Consider the following 25,905-nt stretch of genomic DNA (forward strand, 5'->3'; position numbering starts at 1 on the left):
CTCTGTCATTGATTAGTCAAGGGGGGCCCCTAAAACAAAGTAGCCAATGGCCCCCACTGGCCCTTGGGTTTGTGTGATCAATCTCTTCATCCACTGAAGCTGCCTTTGTCTTCACTTTATGCTGCTGACCCAAGTGACCCCAGAGTTCAAACTCATCAGTTATATTGCAGAAGTGAGGAGGATTGCTTTATAGGCTATACATAGTATACAACCAGTGTGCACCAGGATAAAATTAGGTTAGATACTATTTGAACACTTTAAAAGAGTCTGTATATATGAATTACAGCCACAGAGACAGCCAGATATGATGTAAATGCAATTATACGAAAAGATAGTTTGATGTAGGCTAAAGACATCATGTGATTACATTTGTCTGTGTGAGTTTGATTTAGGACAGACTAGAGTGTAGTGGTGGTGGCTATTTAAGGGAAGAAATTAAGTGAAACGATAACCTGGGCTAAATTGATAGGCCATGCTTCACTGTTAGAACAGAGATAGTTTTTCCACGTCTAAATTAACCACTTACAACAACCTTGCACAAAATAGCATAGGCTAATTATACCAAGTAAATTGATCGGCTGTTCGTCGCACATCATTCCTTTGAAAAGTATGCAGGCTCGCTAGAGCAATTGAATTCACAGATGTTCGCAAGAGAGGCATATTGATTCAAGCGATGATGAAGAATAATTTTGCAGTCATTATAAAGGCGAATAAATATGAAGTTGAATTCATTCCTGACCGCGAAGTTATTTTGGAACAATTCCACAGCAGCAGCATGTTGTCCCGCCCTCCTAAAAAGGGGAGAGGGGCGCTGCTGCACTCACACCCTCCCGAACGGAGCAGAACGCACAGAACGCACAACGTACAAACTTCATGGACAAGTTTCCTTCTGAAGCGCACCGCACACTGACAAGCAACGCAACATCAACGCAAGGTGAGCACATGAAGTTCCATTAGTATTGTTTTAAAATGTCGTTGTCCCGTGTGTGGGACGGGACAGTTTTGTGTGTGTTGTTTATTTTTGTGGAGGATGATGAGATGCTACATGTTTTCCATTCAGCGTGCCAGTGCATAATAATAATACACACTTGCTTCAGTCGGTAAAGCCTGTTCAACACAGATGGAGTGGAGAACATGACATGTTTCATTTAAAATTCGAACGACAATTTACTCAGAGGAAAAAGTAACAATAAGCCATTATATTATTAACCAGATTAAATTGTAGCCATAGGCCTATTAACCAATTTAGATGCTTAAAATCAACCCAAATGAACATTGTATAAATTGTATTTATCAATTTATAGCTATAGAAATATTAGAATATCTATAGAAATTATTATTATTATGAATTCATTGAACAAATGGTTCCTCAGCATGTGGTCTAAATGTTCTAGTCTAGTAAATGGTCACAGGTCAGTGGGAAAAGAAACTGCATTCTCCACTTGCACTTTCACAATGTGTTTTCCTAAGAATCATCATCATCATTAAATGATTCAATTTTGTGGGAACTGGGAAGAGAAACACTACACGCTACGCTACACTACATCATATCATCAGCATCACTGTTTACGGGGGTTTAAAACTTGTCTGTCTGTGATATGTGCTCAATGCACTGCTGACTGACTGAGGACTTTATCTTATCTATCTCTACAGATGCTGGAATTCATTGTATGTTGGAGTATGTGAGTGTGCAACTGTGTGTGTGTGTGTGTGTGTGTGTGTGTGTGTGTGTGTGTGTGTGTGTGTGTGTGTGTGTGTGTGTGTGTGTGTGTGTGTGTGTGTGTGACTGACTGTGTGTGTGACTGACTGTGTGTGTGTGTGTGTAAACTGTATGTGTCACAGTCACTTTGAGCAAAGGGATAAAGGTCACACAAACGTGGCTACTGGGCAGACAAAGCATACAATGACTGTTTGGAATGTCTTGTAGGGCACTGAACTGGTATAGTGAAACAAAACAGTCCAGCCAATACATCTCATTCACAGAAAACAGCCTTATCAAGATTCATTATTTAAAGCTGTCTGTTATGTCAGAAATCAATCATCAATTACATTTTCACGTTCAGTTACAGCAGATGATGTTGAGAGTTTACTACAGTGTATGTCAATTGTCAACAACATTGAGTTTGAACTTTGGCGGTTCACCGCAAGAGCACCAAACCGGTGGGCCATGTGCCAGTTATGTTCAAGATCTGGTGAGATGATTTCATACCCGGACACACAAAGACATCATTATTCCTCAAGCAGTACTGCACTATACTTCATATCACTGCTGTCGGCCAGAAACCTCTTATCTCCATATTCTAACTTTGTGTGTGTGTTTCCCCCCCCCCCGTAAATTAACTCCCGACTTGATCATACTAAAGCATCACACAAATGCATCGACAAGTAGCAGATCTGTTTCGAGCTTGTAGATCTGCTACTTTTGAATTGAAAGTAACAGTTTTGGACATGTGAGGTGAGGTTTCCACCCGACAGAGACGATATCATTCCGTGGCTTTGTCTGGCTGATGAAGTGATAGAGACAGATGTGAGAGTTTGCCAAACTTATATTCCTATATTTTCGTTACCTCTTTCTTTTAAAATGGACAATGCTTCAATGCATTTTGCTTTGACAGAGAAGAGCCTCCTGTCCACCATCCCTGCCTCATGAGGTAGAGAATAATTCCCTTCATTCCCATGGCTATATGAGCACAAGCAGAAATTTCCACCTGCCATGACACATGTTGTTCTCAAAGTGAGGTCTGGACTGTCCGGGAAAGTCCACTAGCTCTTTGGGGGGTTCCAGGAGGAGGTCCCCAGCAAAGTTGAAGCACCCTATTTTATTTTTGCTATACTCAAAAATAGCCGATCTAAACTCACAACGTGTCACAATGTAAGTCATTGTGAAATTGTAGAGCACGGTATTTTCGAGAACAAAATCTATTCAAAAGGGGGGCGAGGAGGCCAAATACATATCAAATTGGAGGTCAAGGGTCATTTATAATAATTAATGTACTGTGTGCTTCAGGTATTGTCTTAATGTAGAGATGGAGAGTTGTGAATTGTAACTCGGTACTGAGAGACGTGTTGGAGCAGGTTTCTCTCATACAACAAGGTGCACAATGAGCAAGGAACAAAAGATATAGCATGTCAACATGGACACACTTTGTTTTGGCCTCTGTCTCTGCCCTGCTTCCTGTTACAATATAATGATATGGTCTTCCATATAGCCTGCCCTACTGTGTGTACGATGTAGGCCTACGCATGTGTGTTGAGTACATACAGTACTGTGCATATACGTTTGAGAAATAGCTCTAAACAATGCACTATTGGCATTATATCAAACATATTTTTTTATACAGAAACAAGCTTGTTCTACAAATTGAATAATATTCAGTCTGTGGTTATGGATATTCAATCTGGACTTTGCTTTAATCTCTGATTTTTAAGATAGACCGTTGAGACATTTCAGCATGAAATGTCATGTCCCTTGGCCCGTGGCATTTATACGGAGGGAGAAACAGGAACGTTCAATATAAAACACCTGTTTTTCAATATGCTCTTTGATTTGAAGTCATATCACTGACTCATGAGACTAAAGCGTAATACTGCTGCTGTAGGCTATGTCAGAAATAATACCAGTTATAACTGAATGCTAACCATGCAGGTATATTATTTGTATGCATTTGATTTTAATGCATGTTTGCAAGAATACTGACAACAACACCTCTAAAACCGGGTTAAATGCATCCATTCTAATCCCAGTGTAAATTTCTCTATAAATTGTCTGTCGGGTGGAAACCTCATTATAAAACAGTTACTTTTCAGGATTCAAATTCAAATTTCCACACAACAGCTCTAAGGTATATTAATGAGTGGTATTCCCCTTTAACTGCTACTTTCGATGTTTTTGTGCGACACTGTATGATGATCAAGTAAGGCATTCATTTACGGAAAAGAAAACACAAAAATATGGAGACAAGAGGTTTCTGCCCAACAGCAACAAAATCCTAATTCATACTGAACTAAGCTGAAGAACCAGTAGAGAGCATCTAAAGTGTGTGTGTGTGTGTGTGTGTGTGTGTGTGTGTGTGTGTGTGTGTGTGTGTGTGTGTGTGTGTGTGTGTGTGTGTGTGTGTGTGTGTGTGTGTGTGTAATTGTATCACACTTTAGCAAATAGCAATGACTTCTATCAGAATATAGCACTATAGCACTTATCTTAACCGAAAAATAAATAAATAAAATATCACTTATACAGCCCCATTAATGGTATGGCACAAGTTTATTATTATTTCTATGTTAGATTTGTTGCAGCTGGAATGGTTTATTATTCCAGCAGCTACTATACTGTAGTGTAGGGCAGGCAGACATGAATCCTGCTGCTGAGTGGATTCATATGCCTGTATGCTGCATGGCATCCGCACACATCTGCTACAGATTCTAGAGAAGAAAACACTTTCTACCAAAATGTGCTATCCCAAACAGTAAATCACTATCTTTGATACGTTGTCATCTCATCTTACTGTTCTGTACAGTGCATTAAAACTGGGGATTTTATGGCAAAGTACAGTATGTCCTGATTTGCTTTTTCTTTTCAACTCTATTTTTACCACCAGACAGAATAATGTCTACAATTTAACATTCTTACCTTTGGCCAAAAGCACCATGCTCCTTCTAGCACTGTGGCAACGGAGAAGGCATGTACACATAATGCATTAGGTAGTAGATGATAAAGGCTTTCAAATTATTACTCATCATAATGCATGGCATGATGCATATACTGTAGTATATAAAACACTAAAAACAGTACATAAAGGTAGCATTATTAAAAGACTGAAAATAAGTGCAGGTGAGAAAGGAACCCATAATCTTAAACAAAGTATTCAAACATAAACATAAGGGCCTGGCTGGAAACAAGTTCTTGAGCTTAGCCCAGATACCCTGGGTAAATATATAGTAATCATTTCATTTCATTTCATTTCAGGTATGACAAACAACAAATACACTTGTGTGCAGTTGAATGTGTGGGTGCCTGAGTCTGTGTGTGAGCAGTGTGCGTATGTGAAATCCTTGTTTGTATTCAAATCAAATGTAATTGTATTATGTTTTACTTTTACAGACTTAAAGAGGCCAGTGAAGAAACTCCAAATCGGAAATCTAGACATCTGAAGAGGAGCAGCCGTCTAACATTCAACTTAAAATTGTAACCTCAAGTATTACTTTTTTGTGCAAAAATGTACAGTCAGAAGTTGACATTATTGTTTCTATGTTGGACGATACTGTGTCTAGAGACCTGTAGTGCACAGTCGTGCATAAACGTGGACTGCCCCGTTCTGCAGAACTGCATCGAGGAGGTTTTGAACCGGGGTGCCTGCTGTCCCACGTGTGTCCGAAGGGGATGCATGTGCGAGGGCTACCAGTACTATGACTGTCTCTCCATGGGCTTCCAGACAGGGAAGGTTCCAGAGGGAAAGTCTTACTTTGTGGATTTTGGAAGCACAGAGTGCTCCTGTCCTCGGGGCGGCGGTAAAATAAGCTGCCGTTTTATTCCGTGCCCCGAGATTCCAGCCAACTGCATCGACGTGGCGCAACCCGCTGATGGATGCCAGCAGTGCAAGCGCATCGGCTGTGTGCAAGGCAACAGGAAATACGAGGCGGGCCACTCCATTCAGATGGACCACTGTCAGGTGTGTCACTGTCCGAACGACGGCGGGCGCTTGATGTGCTCGCCCATCCCTGGCTGCAACGCGCGTAGCATTAAGAAGCCCATGTCGACCACCACCGCCGTGGACAACAACAACAACCCAGGGAGAGACATGAGCCCCCCGCTTGACAGGAGACAACCAGACCCTCCCGCCGGACCGTTCTCCAAACTGGCATTTGGCAACACGTTGCCATTGTATAAGCCAGATCCACCCAATGTGGGCACAGAGGATTATGACTACAACACACTGGCGGAGCCGACTTTATCCACTCAACAGGACCCTGCCCGGTTCCTGGAACCCACCACCATACCACCACCAGCGCATCACGTAACGTTGGGCTCCTCTTCCTCCAGCGTCCACCATGACAGGAGACAGGAACTTAGAGCTCAAGCTGGATGGAGGGGTGCTGGGGACCACCATCACCGCTTGGACCAAACCAACACTCGAGCTGCGGAGGAATCGTCGACACCAGTAACGACAGCAGCAGCAGCCACCACCACCACGCAGAGAGACTCCACAGAGGACCTGCGGCCTCCACAGGAAGCTGCTGATAGGCCCATCAGACGGCCGGCCGAGCTGGACAGAGTGCTGCAGAACTCTCTGAAGGACATTAGTCAAGTGGCACGCGGGAGACACGCTGGTGGTCACCACCACAGACACAGAGATGGTCAGAGGAGCAGCAGCCACGCGGCCAAAGCTCATGGTGACTCCCGCTCCTCTCAAGGCGAGAAGGAGCCAGAGAAGAACAACCCGATGGAGGGCAGACATCCAGATGGGGAAGACGTAGAGCACGGTTCTTCTTCTCACCCAACGGTTCAGTTCAGTCCCACCAGAGCTCCGGTCAATAGGGTTCTAGAGGAGGGGGATCAACTGAGGAGACAAGCCCAAACGCTGCACAACTACCAGTCCCTGCACAGGGAGTCAGACGCATCAGAGCGTAAGTTGATGGTTCTTTTTTTGTTGCAATAGTCTTGTTTGAGTTTATTCGAGCAGTGGTTCTCAAACTGTTTCATGCCAAGGATCCCCAAATTGATATGTATTTTGGCCGCAGACCCCCATCTGAAAGTGTTTTGTGCCAGTAAGACCCCCAGAAGAGAAGATTAGGGTAATTATTTTCCCAAATGATTCGAAAGTTTCCAAACACTTTGAGACCCACTGCAGGATTAGAGTGAGCACAACAAATATACAGTATGCAGCAGTTCCTTTCAAGTGCTGCCTTCTATAGTTATAACCAACATCAACCCAAGATTTCAGGTCAATTATGTAATGTTTTAATATGGAGTAAACACATTAGAGATATTAAGAACAAGAAAGCAATTTAGTTAAATATCTAAATGTACAGTATGTGAAATATGGGTCTTAATTAATTAAGGTAAAATGACATAAATACACTTTTATTCACATTTATTTCTCGATATATTCTAATATTAATTGACAGTACTTTATGGATGCGTTGAAAGCAATTTTATTGTAAAATAAATCAGTTTCAGCGGCCTTCAGATTTCTTCTAAAACAAACTGTAAAGTCATCACTGTGTGATGATGGCTCATAGTGCAGTGATGACAGATGCTGGTTGTCTCTCCATTTTAAATAATAACTATACTTTTCTTCGTTCGTCTTTCACTTCCTGTGCTCGGGCTGAAGAAATCATAATCACTCCGTACAAGCTGGCTTTAGTCCAGGAAAAACAATGATTCATGGAAAGCCTGGGTTCCTTAGAAAGCACTTCTCTACCTTACTCACACTTGTGATTGCACAAAGTATGAAGTCAGTAACTGGAATGCATACAGTATTACACTGTTACACCTAGAAACCCTACCAGAATGATGAAATTATAATTCACCACCCTCCCAACTTGACCCAGTATTTGCTCCTACACAGTCATATGTTCAGTGTAATATACTCTTAACCACTTGAACCCTACAGCACAGCAGGAGTCTTCAATGTTTTTCAGGCCAAGGATCCTTAGTTGACAGAGATGAAGCAGGGACCCCCGCTACATACTCTTTAAAATTGTGTTGCAGATTAAAAAAAATCATAGATTTCATAGATGGCTTCATAGACTTGTTTGACAACACTATCTATATTTTTGAGTGGTGTAAACCACTCCTACAACTGGCTTTGTTAGTCTGTGCAGAAAAAATGAGCATGGTTGCTATGTTCACCCTGTTCACCCGGGTGTGATTTCATTACGTCAGACATGATTTCATTACGTCAGACAGGCTATATAAGACCTTACACCACTCAGTTCACACGGGTGTGATTTTTCATTTACCAAGTATCTTTTCTAATATGTTGGATTCATGTTAATGTGTATTTTATGACGCCTCGGAATAAGGATGCAGTTAAAGTCTACAAATGGACCCTGGAGGCCCGGCCGGGTCACTCTCAGACACTGGGGGGATTTGACTGTGTGTGTACCGTACCGGCAGAACCTCAGACTGTATGTGAGCATCAGCATGTTTGGTTGGAGTTGTCAGCTCCGCTCCCCTGCCAGGCATAAACCATAAACCAATCCATATCCAAGTGCTGAGATTGAAAACAGATAATGATGAGATTACACGGATGCCTGGGAGATGAATTACAACGCGTGAGAAAGTATGAGGTGGAAAAAAATAAATACAAAAATAACCCACCATGTCTGAGAGTGGGATTTGGAAGGTGGTCATAGATCAAGAGAAATTTCGGGTGGTGTTAGTGGTGTTGAATATATTGATAAATCATATTGTCGCTCTCGGGTGGAAACCTTGTATGTCCAAAACCCTTCCTTGTTTCATTATTATTTAAAAAACATTTTAAGTCGTGAATAGCTACTATTTTCACTACTTGAACTTCAGCTATTTCTACTACTTTTGTGCGACACTCTTGCATGATGAAATAAGGCATCAATTAACGGCAAAACGTTGAAATTGGGATATGCAAGCTTTCTGCCGTACAGTGAGGATATCGTGATGATGAACGATGAGGAATACAGGCTTTCTGCTGCTAGCTAAATCAATCTGCAGAGAGTCAGGAACCAATCAGACGAGCCCCGGGAATTCAAGTGGATGAGTTACGGATACAATAGCATAACTAATATTTCAAAAGTATTTTATAGCACAATGTAATCAGTGTGACTGCAAGTTGTATTGTGTAAGCAGTAAGCTGGACCTTGTGAGCCTGCAGATGAAATTGTGATTGATGTCATTTCATCCACAGTGGATCTGATATACGGAATAAACTTGGTCAATATTGTACTAGGGTTTCTCAAAGAGGGTGCCGTGGCACGTACCCTAGGGTGACGTGGCACAAGACCAGGGGTGCAACAGAATACTTTGATAATATTTGGAGTGTACAGTATCAATATCACTTCAGTTTAACCACTTAAACCCTCTATACTTAGTAAGGTGGACCACCAAACCTCGCCAAAAATAGCCAATCTACAAGCTCAAGCAACGCATCACGTTGACTAGGGATGCTGGGGTTAAAGTGGTTAAATGTCAAGTATGAAGTTATTTTAAATCTGTCGTAATGGAAGGTTTTACTCGTGACACAAACTGTACCTTAGGGGGAAAGATTTACATATTTACGTACCGTAATATAACATGTAAGGTTCTATAAAGTAACAATGTAATTCAGGGGTGCCTCGGATGAAAACGTTATATACAGACCAGGGGTGTCCTGAGACAAAAAGGTTTGAGAACCACTGGGTTAGATAACCACTTAAACATTTAGTTGACTGGGGTCCCCCAGGGCTCTATACCAGGCCGTCTTATTTCCCTCTACACCAAATCTCTTCTGCAAAAATCAACACAAATCTTCAAGATCAGCTATTTCCGCAGAATGTCCGACCCAACCTGCTTTTTAGCACACCATATGACTGTTGTTGAGACCTGTTGGGGATTTTTCTTTTCTTCTTTTCAGCACCTGGCCTCCATAGGAATGTCTAGTATGTATGTGTCTACATAAGATGTGTGTGTATGGGAGTGGACAACAGAGAGAGGTACCTGCCAGCTCCATTCCATATAGCATACTTCTAGACCAGTGGTTTTCAAACATGTTCATGTCAAGGACCCCCAAATTGATACGCATTAACCACTTAAACCCCAGCATCCGTATTGTGGGGATAGCTTTGGTGTTGTGAGCTTGTCGATCTGCTATTTTCAAGTTAAGCCGCCACCACCACCATCACCACCACCACCATTTCAAAACATTTTGGTGTCAGGGACCCCATAAGAGAATGTCCTAGTTACTAGTACTTAGATCTCTCTCTCTCTCTCTCTTATTCAAAAACAGCACATCTACAAGCTCACAGCATGTCACTCACTTCGTGCCGCACTGCAAGCTTGTCTGCTCTTTTGAAAATGTTGGGAGGGGGATCCACGGCCATATACATATCTTTTTGGGGGTCCTTGACATGAAAAACGTTTGAAAACTACTGTTCTATAGTACTTGGAGTGTGGACCAAATGTTCCTTATTGTTTGCCCCTGGCACATTGTGTGATGGAGCGATACGGTGCTTGGCCAAGGTCAATTGTAGCTACAATGTATTGTGAACGCCTACTGTATGATTCTACTACACACCCACGCTAGCCATGTATTGTTCCCCGCTGGGAATCAGAGCCGCATTGTGGTATTGTTATAGCTGTAAGTTAGAACTTCATGGTAGACTTGAACTGAAAGAAAACCCTCACGCTGCGCGTCTTTCTGCCCTCATACAAACTTGTGGCTACAAATTAGCTGTCTCAATCTGTGCATGGAGCTGGGTGCAGTCTACTGATGCAAAGCAACTAAGCACATTTTGCCCCTGTCGGCAGAAACCACTTATCTCCATATTCTAAAATGTGTTTTTTTTGGTAAATGAATGCCCTACTCGATCACACTACAGTCAATGTCACACAAAAGTATCAAAAGTAGCAGATCTACACACTCGAAGCGATGCGTTTTGAGCTTGCAGATCTGCTACTTTTGCCATTTTTTTATTTGAATCCTGAAAAGTAATTAACAGTTTTGGACATTCCACCTGACAGAGACGATTTACTCAAGTACTGTAATTCTGAGGTACCTTTACTTTAGTTGAGCATGTAGGCTTTTCAATACTTTATACTTCTACACAGCTAATCTACATCTCAAAGGCAAATAATTGTACTTAATACTACAATTATTTTGGGGAAAAAAGAAAGAAAATTAGTTACTTACTAGTTATATTGTAGAATAGATTTAGAATATTATTACAAACCATACATTTGATACTTTGTCTACTCAAAAATATATATCACCAGCTACTGTTGAAAACAATTCAGTATACTTTAAGTACTCCATGCCAATACCTTTGTAAATAAAAATTAATGTTGAATACAGGACTTTGTTACTCATGTAGTATCTTTTATAAAGGCTTCACCCATTGGTCCTCACTAATACTCATTATAATATGTTACCATGACATTCACTGGTAGGCAGTTTCAGAAACTTGCCTACCATCATGTGACATCATCGTTCTTTAAAAATTCAAAAAAAAAAAGTTCTAAAATAAATAGATGAAAAAAGATTGAATCTATATTCTTAATCAATGGCTTACATTATAGCATGCTAACTTTCCAGGAATAGCAAGCCTGCAGTTACTATTAGCTTGGATTCCCCATCGATGGTGTCACTGGTAGGCGGGTTTCTAAACTATCCACAGCCCTCCTCTGAGACACAGATGGGGTAGACAAAATGGTACCATATTATAATGAGCAATTATATGAAGATTGCTCAAGAAGAAGGTTGAAAATGGTCGTAAAAAAATCTGAGTACTTCTTCCCCCACTGCAGCCTGTCCAGTGGCTCCTGTCTTGTAGTCCCTGGAGTCTGCTAGGGTTCAGTGGTGAAGGTCACTTGGGCTGAGGGAAGATTTCCAGAATGGTGACATGTTTAAGTACAGGCAGGATGAGTCTCTTGCAGAAAGCTGATAAGGCCCTTGAGCAGAGCCTGTTATCAAGGCTTTTAGCAGAGCATGCCAGAGTCATTTGCACAGGAAAAGAGAGAGCATGCATTATATAAAGAACACAGCGGGTACTTCTCACCAAACATAACGGGAGCACTTTGCCTTGAAGCAAGGCCCACGGTAAACTTATTTTCTTTCAGTCGATACATACATACACCCCCCTCTCGTGTGTGTTCTCTGTCTCTACAGAACACCACCCTAAAACATCCGGGACAACGCTCCACACGTCCCAGACACGTCCCTCCCTTCTGGCTCCCAAACTGTGGAACGAACACCCCATTGCAGTCAGAACTGCAGACTCACTCCCAATCTTGTGCTGTAATCTGAAGACTCACCTCTTCAGACTTCGCCTCAGTCTGTAGCACTCACCGTATCACTAGCATGTTATGTAGACAGATGCCACGTTCATTTGAAGATCTGGCATCCTATAGTTTGTATAGTTTCTATGTACATAGTTATTTTTTTTATATTGGTTCTTGGTTTACCTATGATCCAAGATTACTGAGGCACTACACTGTTTCTTTCCATTTGATGTATTACCTTGTGATTACCTTGCTTACTGTACTGTAAGCTGGCTCAATTTTGTCTGCTAATGCCTAAATTGTAAATTGTAGAGCAGTGGCTCTCAAACTACAACAATATGTTTGGTGGTATCTCCCTGGAACCCAAACTTGCAAAAATACATTATGAAGTAACCACTTAAGCCCTACAGTATTTAAAAAGTGCTGAAACCGAACCGCTGAAACAAGCTTTACAACATAATGCGATGTCAGGCTTTGTGAACTTGTAGATCTGCAATTTAAAATGTATGGATTTCTTTTTTGGATTTGTACATTTTTTAAAACTTTTTTTTTTTTAATCGTAAAAAAATACTAGAAATCTATCTATAAATGCACCAAGTCTCTGTCTGTACTGTATGTATGTCTGTGTGTGTAATCCACGTAACTTGAGAACACTCTATATTTGGGCACATGCCTTACAAAGAACTCCATATTTACGATTCTGTAACCCATTTTTCACCCCTGTGGCAATTATCTAATGTGATCCTGGGCTCTACACACCCTCCGCCAACCTAGTCCCCATATATGGGGGACATGGGGAGAGCAACAGACTTGAACTCATGCTTCCTTCATGTCTGAGTGTCCAAGTTGCTCCTTTACACCTGACAGGGGGGAGTTTCCCTGGTTGGACGTAGCGCGTGGAAGGAACACGTTATTCCAACCAGTTCCTTTCCCCTCCATCAAGCGCCCTGGCTGGCCAGGGGGAGGCAGTTTAGAGACCAGGATTACTGCATGTTTTTTGTGAGGGTACCTACCCTAGGGGACACGGGGAGAACATGCAAACTCTACACAGAAAGGCCCTTTCGCCAACCCCAGCCTCGGGTATGGGCACTGATGACGCGGAGGAGGAATCATGCCGCCAGCACCCACAGCGTCCCGAGCGGGAATCGAACCCAGGACCTCCGTGCCCCAAATTCTTTTTTTTGCCAAGGTGCCCCTCCTTGCCAAGTGCCCCGGTGCAGCTGCACCTAGCGGCCTATAATCCGGCCCTGGTGCGTGCATGCATGCGTGTGTGTGTGTGTGTCATGGAGGGCAATGGGGGATGGGGAGTAGTCGTGTGCAGGATGGGTTGTTTAGACTTGGTGAGGCTGGCTGGCCTGGACCTGGTGTAGGATTTCTAGGGGAGCTATAGCTTGTACCTGTTCTGTGTGCAGCACAATGCCCCCATCATGTGATGAATGAGACCACTGTTGTGGCTTGATTGCCAGACGCTACATGCTGCTCCCTCATGAGCGCGCTGTGATTACCCCAGGTCTCCCACGAGGATTCTGGGAGCTCCCAATCCTCCCCAGTAATCACTGCAGCTGAGCTGAGGTTGTACACCCCCCCCCCCCCCCCCCCCCCCCCCTCTTCCTCTTCACACACCCCTCTCATCAACTCAAAGGAGGAATCAATCTAACGCAGTGCTTCTCAAACCTTTTCAAGTCAAGCACCCCAAATTTGTATTCGGTCGCAGCACGGACCCCCATCTGAAAATGTTTGGATGGAAAAACCTTGTATGTCCAAAACGGTTTACTTTTCAGGAAATAGGAAAAAAAAATCTGTATCATGTAGTTATTATTTTAGTCACAATTACTTTATTCACAAATATTTATAAAAACCGACAGATGTATGCAATTAACCACTTTCGCATTCCCTTAACAAAAAATAACAGATCTACAAGCTCACAATAGTAGCACTATACTTTTGTGTGACACTGTAGTATGACAAAGTGGGGCATTATTGATGAAATGCCCCCCCCAACCCCCCCGCACCCCCCCCCCGACCTTGAGAAAGTGTATTGAAATATTTTAATAATAACGTCTGTGGGTGGAAACCTCATAATTGTGTCCAAAACTGAACTTCAGGATTCTAATTCAAAAGTAGCAAAAGTAGAATAAAATAAAATATGGAGATAGCAGGTTTTTTGCCCAACAGCAAACTATATTTTACCAAGTCAAGGTTACGGTGAACGAACATGTGGCTCTAAGCGTATAGAAATCATCTGGGAACCTGAGGTGAGACGGAATGAGTTTTTATCACCAGCACTGTCACGACATGCTGCTTTTCAGGAGAAGATATATAATTTTCCTGAAGATGAAAAGGAACGCGAATTCCGGACATGTTACTGTTCCTACCTTCACTGAAAAATGTCAGAACAAGAGTGTAAAAAAAGAATAAGAGAAAATGGGTCCATTTTAACCCTGTCAGAGTTGAATAAACACTCAGGATTTTTTGCTGGGTACTGTTGTTGTGAGGATCCATTTGACAGAGGCTCCTGTTTATAATCTGGGGTGCTTCCAGGTTGCTTGAAGGAATTTCCAGGCTGCTACAGTATCTATCTATCTGGCTCCAACAACATGTGCTTACTGCTTACTGACCACCAAACGATGCACATGTCACATGTAAATATAAACCCATGGGCTCCAGATGCCTGGAAACCATGCAGACACAAACACGAGCTGGAACCGGAGAGAGCTGCTAAACAGCCAACTCAGATTATTTAGTTTTAAGTATTGAAAAGTGCCGGGAAACTCTCCCCAGGTGAAAAGAAGCAGCTTGGACTCCTCATGCATAGAAGGAAGCATGAGGCCAGTCCGCTGCCCCCCCCCCCCCCCCCCCCCCAGGTTGGCAGAGATAGTGTAGCGCCCAGGATTACATTAGATAATTGACACTGGATGAAAGAAATGGGTTGCAAAATCGTGGGATAAAAAAATAAATAATAATAAAGTACTGAAAAGTATACTCAAGTAAAGTAAAAGTACTTAAAACTTAATTTTGTGCAGAGTAAATGTACCTTCCGCCACTGTAAATAAGAACAGAGGGACTGTACTATTATGGACGGGTGCGTAGCGTTAGTCCAACGTCCCAATAATCCCACACGCATAAATCCGACTACCCAATAAGTCATCTCAGTCTAATGAAGGATTTTTCCAAGAGCAGTTTGAAACTTGACCTCTCAGACAACATTGTTTCATAAGGAATACGTTTCCCCATCACCTGGTCCAAAAGAATAAATGTCTGTAGATGGATTTGCCTGGGCAAGGAATTATAGAATTTCCTGCACTCTGGCGTGGTGTGCATGCAGCTTGGAATATATTAGACATAATAAAGCAACAGGAAATGGCTGCATGGTCAAATTACAGGGCTTTGGAGGGTATTTTGGTAAGGGTGTGCAGGGAAATACATTGAACCAATTTACTACATGTAGGAAAACACAGCCAATATAGGCTCACTTGATGGTGGATGCAGATTGAGGCTCTTGTAGCATATAGCTGTAATAGGTACACGCACATGATTCTGTTTTGTTAGTGTCTTTGTGCATGCGTGCGTGCGTGCGTGCATGTGTCCATAGATTGGTGGTGACTTGAGAGGTTTGCAGGTGGAATGCCAAATAAAACACTAGCAAGGTGCTGTTCTGTCTCTAATAAAACACTAGCAAGGTGCTGTTCTGTCTCTAATAAAACACTAGCAAGGTGCTGTTCTGTCTCTAATAAAACACTAGCAAGGTGCTGTTCTCAGTGTTCTGTCTCTAATAAAACACTAGCAAGGTGCTGTTCTGTCTCTGCAAACATTGGCCACATTTGGAGGAGGCCCTTCTACATGTACAGTATCCTTAATTACAGCCCTTGTTTAGCGGTTTCTGGATCACGGCCCACTTGAAAATCTTGAAAGCATTCGCGGCCCAACCTGACCACTTGCTGTCATGTTGAGGGTCCATTTGGAATCCCTCCCAAGAAACCCTGAGGGTCTCTGGACTCCACTTTAAGAATCACTGCTGTGCACTGCTCAGTACACTACAGAATTGGTTCTCAAAGTGAGTCTGGGCACCCTCGGACCGTCCAGTGCTGCGAGCTTCTACATCTGCAATTTTGAGAATTTGAAAGAATCTCAAAAATGTTCAAACTTTTTTAATCATTTTGCTTCTTTTTTTTAACACAAATCTTCTATTCTGGGGTTCCCTGGTAGGACATATTTTCAGATGGGGGTCCGTGGCCAAATACATATCAATTTGTGGGTCCTTGACAAATCACAAAACGGCTTGAGAGCCACTGGCTTAGGCTACTGTACGCTACTCTGCGAGGCCGTCAGTGGCCTCTCTCTCGGTACGTCATGCTGGTTATTCAACCACAGGGCGGTGTAATAGGTTTCGGAGGTTTTTGTGTGAAACCATCAAAGGCTGAAGCGCAAGCCTGCAGGGCCCTCTTTCAAATAACTGCAAACCTCATGCGTCAAGGGTTCACGGAGGTGGCTCACATCATGTCCATCTGCTTCTGGCTTTGAATGGTAATTAGTAGGATAGCTGTCAATACGCGTGTCTTTTTGAAAGGCGATACAGCTGCTGGATGACTGGAAATACAGTCAGTCAACTGTCATGGGTGATTGGATGAGAGAGAGGCTTGCCTTGTGTTATGTCATAAGCAGCTGCTGTTTGATACAGCGGTGGTGCGTTGGAGATCATGCAACATATTGTATCTCTGCAGGTACTCATGCTGAGGGTTGACTGCCAGTGCCAACCCAATACAGGGTATGCGCGTGACATCATCATATCTGGACGTTATGCGGAAACTCCTACTGAGCGGTGAAAAACTACTTTCTGGCCTTGACAGCCCATACATCCAAACCACTCAATTTGCCACTCACTTTATGCGCATAACCTCAATTCTGTGCTTGATGCACATAACATTATGCCTGATGCTAGGTTCTTGGTTGACCTGTTGACGTCATCTATGGATCTCTGCATTCTATGGAGTACCTTGCTTATTGTTAAGTCGCTCTGGATAGCAGCGTCTGCTAAATCCCTTGGTGCAGTGCAGTGCAACACAACACAACCTTTTGCCAATTCAATTCAAATGAGAATGAAATAGGCATGAGAAATTGCCAAAGTAAAAGTGGAACAAAACAAAACAATACATACAATTCTATATGAATGGGAATACAATTCAAGTGTAAACAGAGCTGTGTTACATTGCAACTTTGAGGGAAGACTATAAAAACAAATGTGCATTTTCTCTCAGAAATTGTATAAACTTTTGAATGTTGACAGCATGTTTTGCATTCACTTGGTATAAAACCAATGTACAGTATGTACAGTATTTCTATGTACCTTGTAATTTGGTGTAAACAGTGCAGGGATACACACAATGATTTGTAGTCCTTAAGGTGATTGTATTCCATTAGACATCCTCCTAGCTGTCACAACAGCTCACAATCTTGCTGCTGTGTTTGTACAACATTATACGTTGGTCCCACATAAGTGGACGGTTAAGAGTCGCCCTTGGCTTCCGCTTGGGTTAGGGGTGGTTAGGGGTAGGGTTAGTAATGTCGGATATTGGGCCGTCAGACTATAAGGCTACGTATAACATCTGTAGTCAATGTTCTCCTTAGTTTTGTATCAGTCACAGTGCTCAAGTATTCTGCCACTGTGTATTCTCTAAATAGCATTCCATTTTGCTCTGGTTTTGGGTAGATCTTTTCCAGTGTGTAAGATAGCTTTCTTTATGTTTTCTTCTGGTGGTTGTGCTTGTGTTTGTGTGTGTGAGTCCCAGAGCTGAGAGGAGAGAGAACTGTCTCATCTCTCTCCAGGGTTTCACTGTATGTGAGGGTATTTCTCTCTCTCTCTCTCTCTCTCTCTCTCTTTGACATCAATCTAACCCTTAACCGCGCAACCAAGTATAATAAGCTATTTTCTGCTATATTTCCTATAAATCAGTCACCCTTGACAGCCATGCAACACCAGACACATGTTTGAACATACAGAAATAGGGACCTCCGCCTCTCTCCACGTGTTTTTCACATTTCACAGTCTGTGAGTACCTATCATATCAGCGGGGCCTGTACAGTAGCACTGCTTCAAGTCAGTGTTGCCATGTCTAGCCCAAGTGGCTTTGGGCTTGTTTTTCTGTAAAGTCGCCTGTAAATATTGGTAGTTGCAGTTTTGCTTGTTTTTAACCCATTCAGGACGGGAACCCCCTTTGGGGTTCTTGTTGCTATCTACAGTATATAGTTTTAACCAGCGGCTTTTCATGTGAAGGACCACCCAATTATATTTGTCCAGCAGACCCCCATTTGAAAATATTTCGTGGCAAGGTTGTGTACAAGATTTGTTTTCAAAAAGTCTATGACACATTGTGGGCTATTTTCAAATAGCCGATATATATAGGTTTAAACTAAAGTGCTCATGTGCCTTAAAGGTGTAGGGAAATGGAAATGGTGGGCATTTTATTTTGAAGTTTCAGACGGTTTCAACTTGAAACACTGCTCGCTTCTGAACCAATCAGAGCGTCGCATCCCTTCAGGCGATGGGACGGTAGCTAGGGACGGTAGCTATGCTATACGCAGGACGCATGGTGTGTGTTTGTTTACAAGTCAGATAGTCGGCCAGCTGTACCAGTTTACTGTTATGTGGCTTACGTTATTCCTACCCTATAATGTTTTCAGATACATATTTTAGCGTGATGATTAAGTTAAAAACCGAGTAATAAAACTTTCTGGATGTTATCTTGAATGGTAATAAAAACGGAGGATTTCTGTAATCAGTAGCAGCTGTGTTGGACAGTGTTGGATGGATGCACAGATATGGGGAATTAAACGGTGAGCTTAATTTTTATTGGCTTTTATCAATGTGGGCCTCGACACGTCATCACGCAGTACGTTTTCGTTTTCAGGAAGTAATTCAAATTCGATTTTTATGGACTTTTGATATAAAAATAGTACAAAAATGAAAATGTACCCGTTTTTTTTGGCATCCAGTATGCTATGCTCATATGATGATCACGGATGTGGTCTAAAAGTGTGAAAAACATATTTTTCATTTCACTACGCCTTTAATAATCGCTTCTTTTGAGTTTGTTTTCATAGACCTGGTTGCTTATTTACTTTTCGAGGCGATAGCCCCTCCTATGTCCAGCTTTTGGTGTATGTAACCCAATGTTTGTCTGAACACAAACATTAAATGGATTTTTTTTTGTTTTTGTGTAAACACAAACATTGCGTAACACAAACATTGATGACGAAGGTGAGGACGCAAATTTTGATTGGCCGGAATGAGATGATCCATGATGATGTACGATGATAAGAGCGCCCCTCACTTCACACAGGTGTGATTATTGTATATATTTTTTGTTTTTGTTTTTGTTCTGCTTTTTCTGCCTTTATTGATAGAGATAGTAGACTGACAGGAAATGGGGAGAAAGAGATGGTGAGTGACACGCAGCAAAGGTCGTCAGGATCGGGAGTCGAAGCGACGACACGCTGTCAGGCAGCATTAGCAGCCTAGGTGCCCAGGAGGCTACGTAGACCGCCCGGGCCACCTGGTTGCTTATTTCCTCGGCGAAATCTGGCAACACGTCTTCATGTCCACAGAGAGGGAATGAGAGACATGAGGCTCAATTAGCGGGAAGAAGCCAGGCGGCAGCCTGCTGATTTATCACCCGGTGGAGCCCAGACATGTCCAGAGTCGGCCCTTTCTCTCCTTCATCTAATACTTTACTCTCACAGAGGGTGATGTCACCCTCACTTTGGGCGAGAGTAGCCTGTCTGGGTCTGATAGGCACATGTAATGACAGGTGTAGAAAAGAAAGGTGTTGGCAATTATGCAGCTGATTTGTCCCGATGCTAAGACCTTCAACCATCCACCATGCTTGGGCATATATTGGGAATTCTGGGCAGGTTTCAAAGGTTTTTGAAAATAGCACATCTATAAGCTCACAACGCATCATGTTGTGAGCTTGTAGACCGACTATTTTTGACTTTTCTAGTTTTGAGAAACTTTAATCGAATCAAATTGATTAGAATTAATTTGGTATCGGAGCCGCAAATCTGTAGTTTGGGCTCCCCTCCACACACACACGCACACTCACACGCACACACACACACACACGTGCGCACACGCACACACACAAACACACACACACACACACACACACACACACACACACACACACACACACACACACACACACACACACACACACACACACACACACACACACACAGAGCAACACACAACAACCTTGCAAGTGAGATAAATCCGCCCAGCTAATTACTGCACAGAAATGAGTTTGCTGCTTTGCTTAATTAGAAGGTCTGTGAATAGATGGGGAGGAGAGACTTGGTCACAGTGCCTGGGGGGGGAAATGGTTCAGATGAGACACTTCATCATTGTTTTTATGGTATAGCCAATCTCAGTGTAACTCAATCTCTTTCAGGCATCATTTTCATTTAATGCGTCCAATTTCTCAATGGAAATGGCCTTTGACTGAATTTTAACTATGTATATATGTGACTAAATTTGACTGAGAGACTGCCATTGGATTTTTTGGATTTTTCGATTTTTCATGTCCTATGAAAGCAGGGAATCATAGCTTCAAATGGACATATTGATTGTTCAGTTTGACCCACCAGTTTTGGAGATATGGCTTATAGAGTAATGTCTTGCAGAAAACAACAAGTTGAGAAAACAGGCTTGAAAGGTTCACTTTTGTGGTCTCTAACATTACACCTAGCTACATGTTTGGGCATTTATTTCATATTTACATGCCGATTTCAGCTCTGACACTTATTTCAGACATGCTCTAGTATGTGAAGAGTCTGCCTGTGCTATTAACTCATTAAAAAAAAAAAAAAAAAAAAGTTTTTCTCCTCTGGTGAAAAGCTGTAATGTGCGCGATGGCAGTCTCTCAGTCAAATCCGGTCACATATCGTCTGTCGGGTGGAAACCTCATATGTCCAAAACTGTTTTCAGGATTGAAATTCAAAAGTAGCAAAAGTAGCAGATCTACAAGCTCAAACGCTACGAAGTTAACATAACTATAAATAAATGCATTTGAAATTAAATTAAAAAAGGTTACTTTTCACGATTCCAACACAAATATAGCAAAAAATGATTCAGGATATCAATCAAATATAGCAACAAATAGCTGATGCGACGCGTTTTGAGCTTGTAGATCGGCTATTTTTGCCATGACAGAAGTATGCAACGTGGCCCTCTGGAGTGAGTGTGGAGATATAGTTGCCCTCTCAGTTGCCCACCCCTGACGATAGGCATTCAGGCATTCATTTACCAAAGTTAGAATATGGAGATAGGAGGTTTCTTCCCAACAGCAAAGATACATACATACATACGTACGTACATCCTACCATCTGGTCAGACACATGGGGCTTCATTTGAGTCAATTTCACCTAGAGAAAATGAATGGGACGTAATGTAAGCGACGAGGAATCATGATGTTCTCTGCCTTATAATAACAGCTGCATTCTCTCCGGTTCAAAGACACTTGTTAGACAGCGGGTAGCGGCACGGATATTTATGCATCAAACAGTCACTGTGCTTTTAACTCTTCAAATCTTCTCATTTCTAAACCTAGAAATTACCTGCTCTCACTCGCACTCCTCTGAGCTGGTTACCTCGGCATTGTAGTTGTGAGTCTGTCAACAGGGGCATTCAAACAGAAACTAAAGGCGCGTAAATCACACAGTTGAAATATTGGAAGTAAAAAAATGCCACACTGACCTCAGAAAGTCTCTTAATTTCTTCGGTGGAAGTTCTCTGTTATGTGTTGAACTTTATCCATCTGGAGTCAGGGAGATATTTCCATTTGGCACCTCATTCTGGCTCTGCAGCGCCTCCAGACACGACGCCGGGTTCAGCCAGCACTTCATTTTAATCAAGCGCCACTCTGGACAAATAGATGTTTTCCAAAAGGTTTCCAATCAGCTTTTTTCTTATTCTTTTTTTCCCATGTCTGTCAATTTGAAGGTGCCTCCGGAAAGGCCACAACACATTTGTGCACATTACAATACAGTTGTATATCACACTGAAATACGAAGTAATGCCTGGTATGATAAATTATACAAAATACTTTAAGTAATGAGCTTTTTGTTTTAATGTGAGATTGTTTTGTTTGCTGTTTATTTTTCTTTGTGCGAATTCTGAAGTTATACGATTGGGCTATAGTGAATTTACTTTTACTTAAGTACTGTATTTAAGTACAATTCTGAGGTATTTGTACTTTACTTGAGTGTTTCCAGTTCCCAATACTTTTACTTCTACTCCACTACATCTCGGATCCAAATATTGTACTTTTACTCCACTGCATTTATTTGAAAGCTTTAGTAACTACCGGTAGTTCCTTTGTAGATTTTGATTATTTTTACAAAACATACATTAACCACTTATATACATTTTGGCCATTTTGATTAGCAGATTTACAATAGATCAGCTATTTTGAAAATATTTATTTTATACATTTTGAACTTGTGAAATGGGACATTCTTTTAACTTTTGGTACTTAAAGTACATTTTGATACCAATACTTTTGTACTTTTAACTTTTAAGTACATTTTGTATTTGTATTTTACTGAATATGTCTATATTGCAGTATTGATACTTTTACTTAAGTAAAAAATGTGAGTATTTTTTCCACCACTGCTAATGTGTGTTAAATCATGGCACACACAGCGATATTTAACTTCAGGTTGTGACTGGGAGGACACGAGCGGTCATGAGTTCTGTCTGCTACGGTGCTTTACTGCAGAACGCACACATTAAATCCAGAATGCACCGTCTTCTTGTTGAAGTCATGTGATAAATTAAGTAAACTAAACACATTTTTGCTCTAAATCAGATGCGCACTATGTTCTCCGTGGTCTGGTGGAAGAAAGAAACCAAAGTGACAACGTGTTGCTGTTTCCTCTGCTCCTCCAGTCCCTTTTGCCAGGATAAGCTTGGATCAATTCTGACCTATTAGAGTCCATATAGAGTTGCATAGTCCTCCTTGACAGTGCAAAAAAAAGTGAGCAGACCCAGCCAGCACTGCCTTTTGAAGAAAAACACAACTTGTTCCGTTGAAATATTGAACAGCTAGGCTAGGGTATCACACAAAATTGACATTTAGAATTTTCAATCCTCAATGTTGTTGCGCGATTTTCACGTCTCGCAGGTCTTCCGAAGTGCTGCTAACTCTTAGATATTTGAAGTGTTTGTTTGATCTGTGTGTGCGTTTGTGTGTGTGTGTGTGTGTGTGTGTGTGTGTGTGTGTGTGTGTGTGTGTGTGTGTGTGTGTGTGTGTGTGCGTGTGTTCCTCCTATACAGCGTCTGCAAAGGAGCTGCTGACGGCCTGCTGTGACACAGGAGAGAAATGGGCTTCGCTTAATGGGCACTGTAACAACATGGAGCTCCCCAGAGCTGACAGACGCTCCATATGCCGGTAAGACCCCTCATTAAATAAGCATTTCCATCATTCTGTACTTTGGTTATTATGCCAGCTCGCTATGCTATGCTGAGTTATGGTTAATTGTGAAGCTATGCATGTGTAGGGACACTGCCCCGCTTGGCTTGTGCTTTGTCAGACTTATTATCGGCAAGATTAATGTGATGAATATTTAAAAAGGTGACTTTATGTTGGCCACAACAAGTTTATGGGTGTTTGAAAATGGCAGCTTTGATGACAATGTTTTATAAGCCTGTTATGATCACTCTGTCGGTCTGTCCATCTGTCCGTGAATTCCGTTAGTATCTGTTATGTAAATATAGAGTGTTTGGTAAAGGAAAGTGGGAAAGGAAATCAGAAAAACAAACAAACTACTACATTTCTACATATTTTCACACCTGAGATAAGATATAAAGGTGCGTGAGCATAGTAGCAGAAAAAAGGAAAAATGCTCCATTGGCGCTACCAGTCACATTCTGTTTACATTTCTGACTAATAAAGTATTAAATCAATCAATCATAGAACAGAGGCTCCCAACCTGGCATGGATCAGGGCCCACTTGAAAATCCTGAAAGTATTCGCCACCCACCCTTCTGACCACTTTTCAGCGATTAGATGGGTGGGCCTCGTGCATTTTCAGAGTGTTTATTTTATTGATCAATCAACTGATCGTGTTCTTTCTGGCATGGATCAATGGAACTAACATTGTAGCATACTTTAATTTACTATTTAACAATTCGGTATCAAAACACGGATTCTTTGTTTAACAAGGAGTTAAACAAAAAATACCAGCGGATTCGCTGGCCAGTCACTGCATCCAACAAAGAGAGCCATCAAAAACATTCTTGAGGCTGAGTGACAGAAAGCCTCAGTAGTGGAGTAGAGCTAGCAGCCAACAATATGTATTATTTACAAGCGACTTTACAGAAGAAAATAAATAAGCCCAAAGTCGCTTATAATAAACAGACAACACTGATTGTTCATGCTGTGGGCGGCTGTGTTTGCTCCCCTATGCTGACATGTCTTTGAAAAGGGTCTATTCTTCTCAGGACCACTAAGGGTCCTCCTGACCTGTCAGTGTTACTGTGTAGCTAGCCTGAGCTAATGTGTTAGGTTTCTGGTCTAGAGCAGGGGTTCTCAACGTATTTGGCTGGGGACCCCCGGAAATGCTTTGGCCATGTCTCGCCCTGGACCCTGATCCAGCTAGCTGGCATGATGGGTCAAGTTCAACTTCAAAGGAAAACGTGAAAACATGACTCACTCACCTTTACAGCAGAGCCAACGGGCGGAACAGCTAACCTGGGTCACAGTCACAGTCCAAACACTGCTGCACTTCATTCTGTGGGCCCTGTATCCGAGCGATACCATCGCTCCTCCTAGGTATACTGATGATAAAGGGTTTAGAAAACCATAATCCTGCTTGTGTTCTATGTCCCAGGACGGCCCAGACTCAGTGCTGCCTGGGCTCCCTGAGAGAGACTCAGTGCTTGACGGGCATGAACGCCGCCAGACAGGGGGCGCTGTGTGACGAGGACAGCGCTGATGCATGTGGAGCTGACCCCGCCAAGGCAAGTTCCATGACACACCCCAACTGCTACAGTTCATACGGTAATGACACACAGCAACCAGTGAGGACACGGCTACAGTACACACTGTAATGACACACAGCAAACAGTCAGGATGATACATACTGTGTAGGGCCTACTACAAGCACCCATGAAACACTTGCATAAACCTTTGCTTTTACGTTGCAAAATGGAAAGCGGCTGCAAAAAAGGCTATAGTGAGCGCAGTTTCTTACTTAATAAACAAAGGCATGATTCATCTGAGCATAGTGGAGAAAGACTGATTTAAATTACTAGAACTGATTCCAGGTACGAATGGAAAACTGCACTGTTTCATCTTAATGAAGCTGGACATTCACTTTCCAGATTTGATTTCATTAGTGGGCACTGGGCTATGGTTCAGAAACCTGCCTACCATCATCGATGGGGAATCCAAGCTAGAAAGTTAGCATGCTGAAATGGAAGCCATTGTTCTTTCTTGCATTAATAATAATAATAATAATAAGGGTAATAATAATAATAATAATAATAATAATAATAATAATAATAATAATAATAATAATAATAATAATAATAATAATAAATAATAATAATAATAATAACAATAATACAAAATAATATAAAATCTTGTAATGAGAATTACTGAGGACCAATTCTATGAAGATAAGGTTGAAAACACGTCAAATGTTTTAAGGCATGGATGGAAGTAAGATATTAGTACTTTTGCAGGACCTGCAGTCACCCTGCAAATGTGTTGAAAGAAGCCTGAAAAGTGTGATGCAAGGGGGGGGGGGGGGGGGGGGGGTCACTTTTTTGAGCATACCAATGCTTTGATGTTGTACTTAATGGCAGAGTTGATTTCCAAATTAAACCTATTACTGTCCAAATTAGCAGATCACAATTGAATTAGTCAGCATGGTAAACGGTGCAGATGGAACCA

At 42.0% G+C, this 25,905-nt stretch overlaps 1 protein-coding gene across 1 annotated transcript in view; it reads left to right on the top strand.

Annotated features, from left to right (window-relative positions):
• The first annotated feature begins 849 nt into the window (after positions 1–849).
• LOC306932855 (fibulin-2-like) overlaps positions 850–25,905 on the top strand; it is a 55,447-nt gene continuing 30,391 nt past the window's right edge. Inside the window, exons 1-4 of the mRNA XM_079514813.1 lie at positions 850–934; positions 5,099–6,621; positions 23,283–23,397; positions 24,839–24,968. Of these exons, the coding sequence (XP_079370939.1) occupies positions 5,214–6,621; positions 23,283–23,397; positions 24,839–24,968 (1,653 nt within the window). The 5' untranslated portion in view covers positions 850–934; positions 5,099–5,213. The remainder of the gene's footprint in view (positions 935–5,098; positions 6,622–23,282; positions 23,398–24,838; positions 24,969–25,905) is intronic.

The sequence above is a fragment of the Electrona antarctica genome (assembly GCF_951216825.1).
Source record: "Electrona antarctica genome assembly, chromosome: 2".
Lineage (NCBI taxonomy): Eukaryota > Metazoa > Chordata > Actinopteri > Myctophiformes > Myctophidae > Electrona > Electrona antarctica.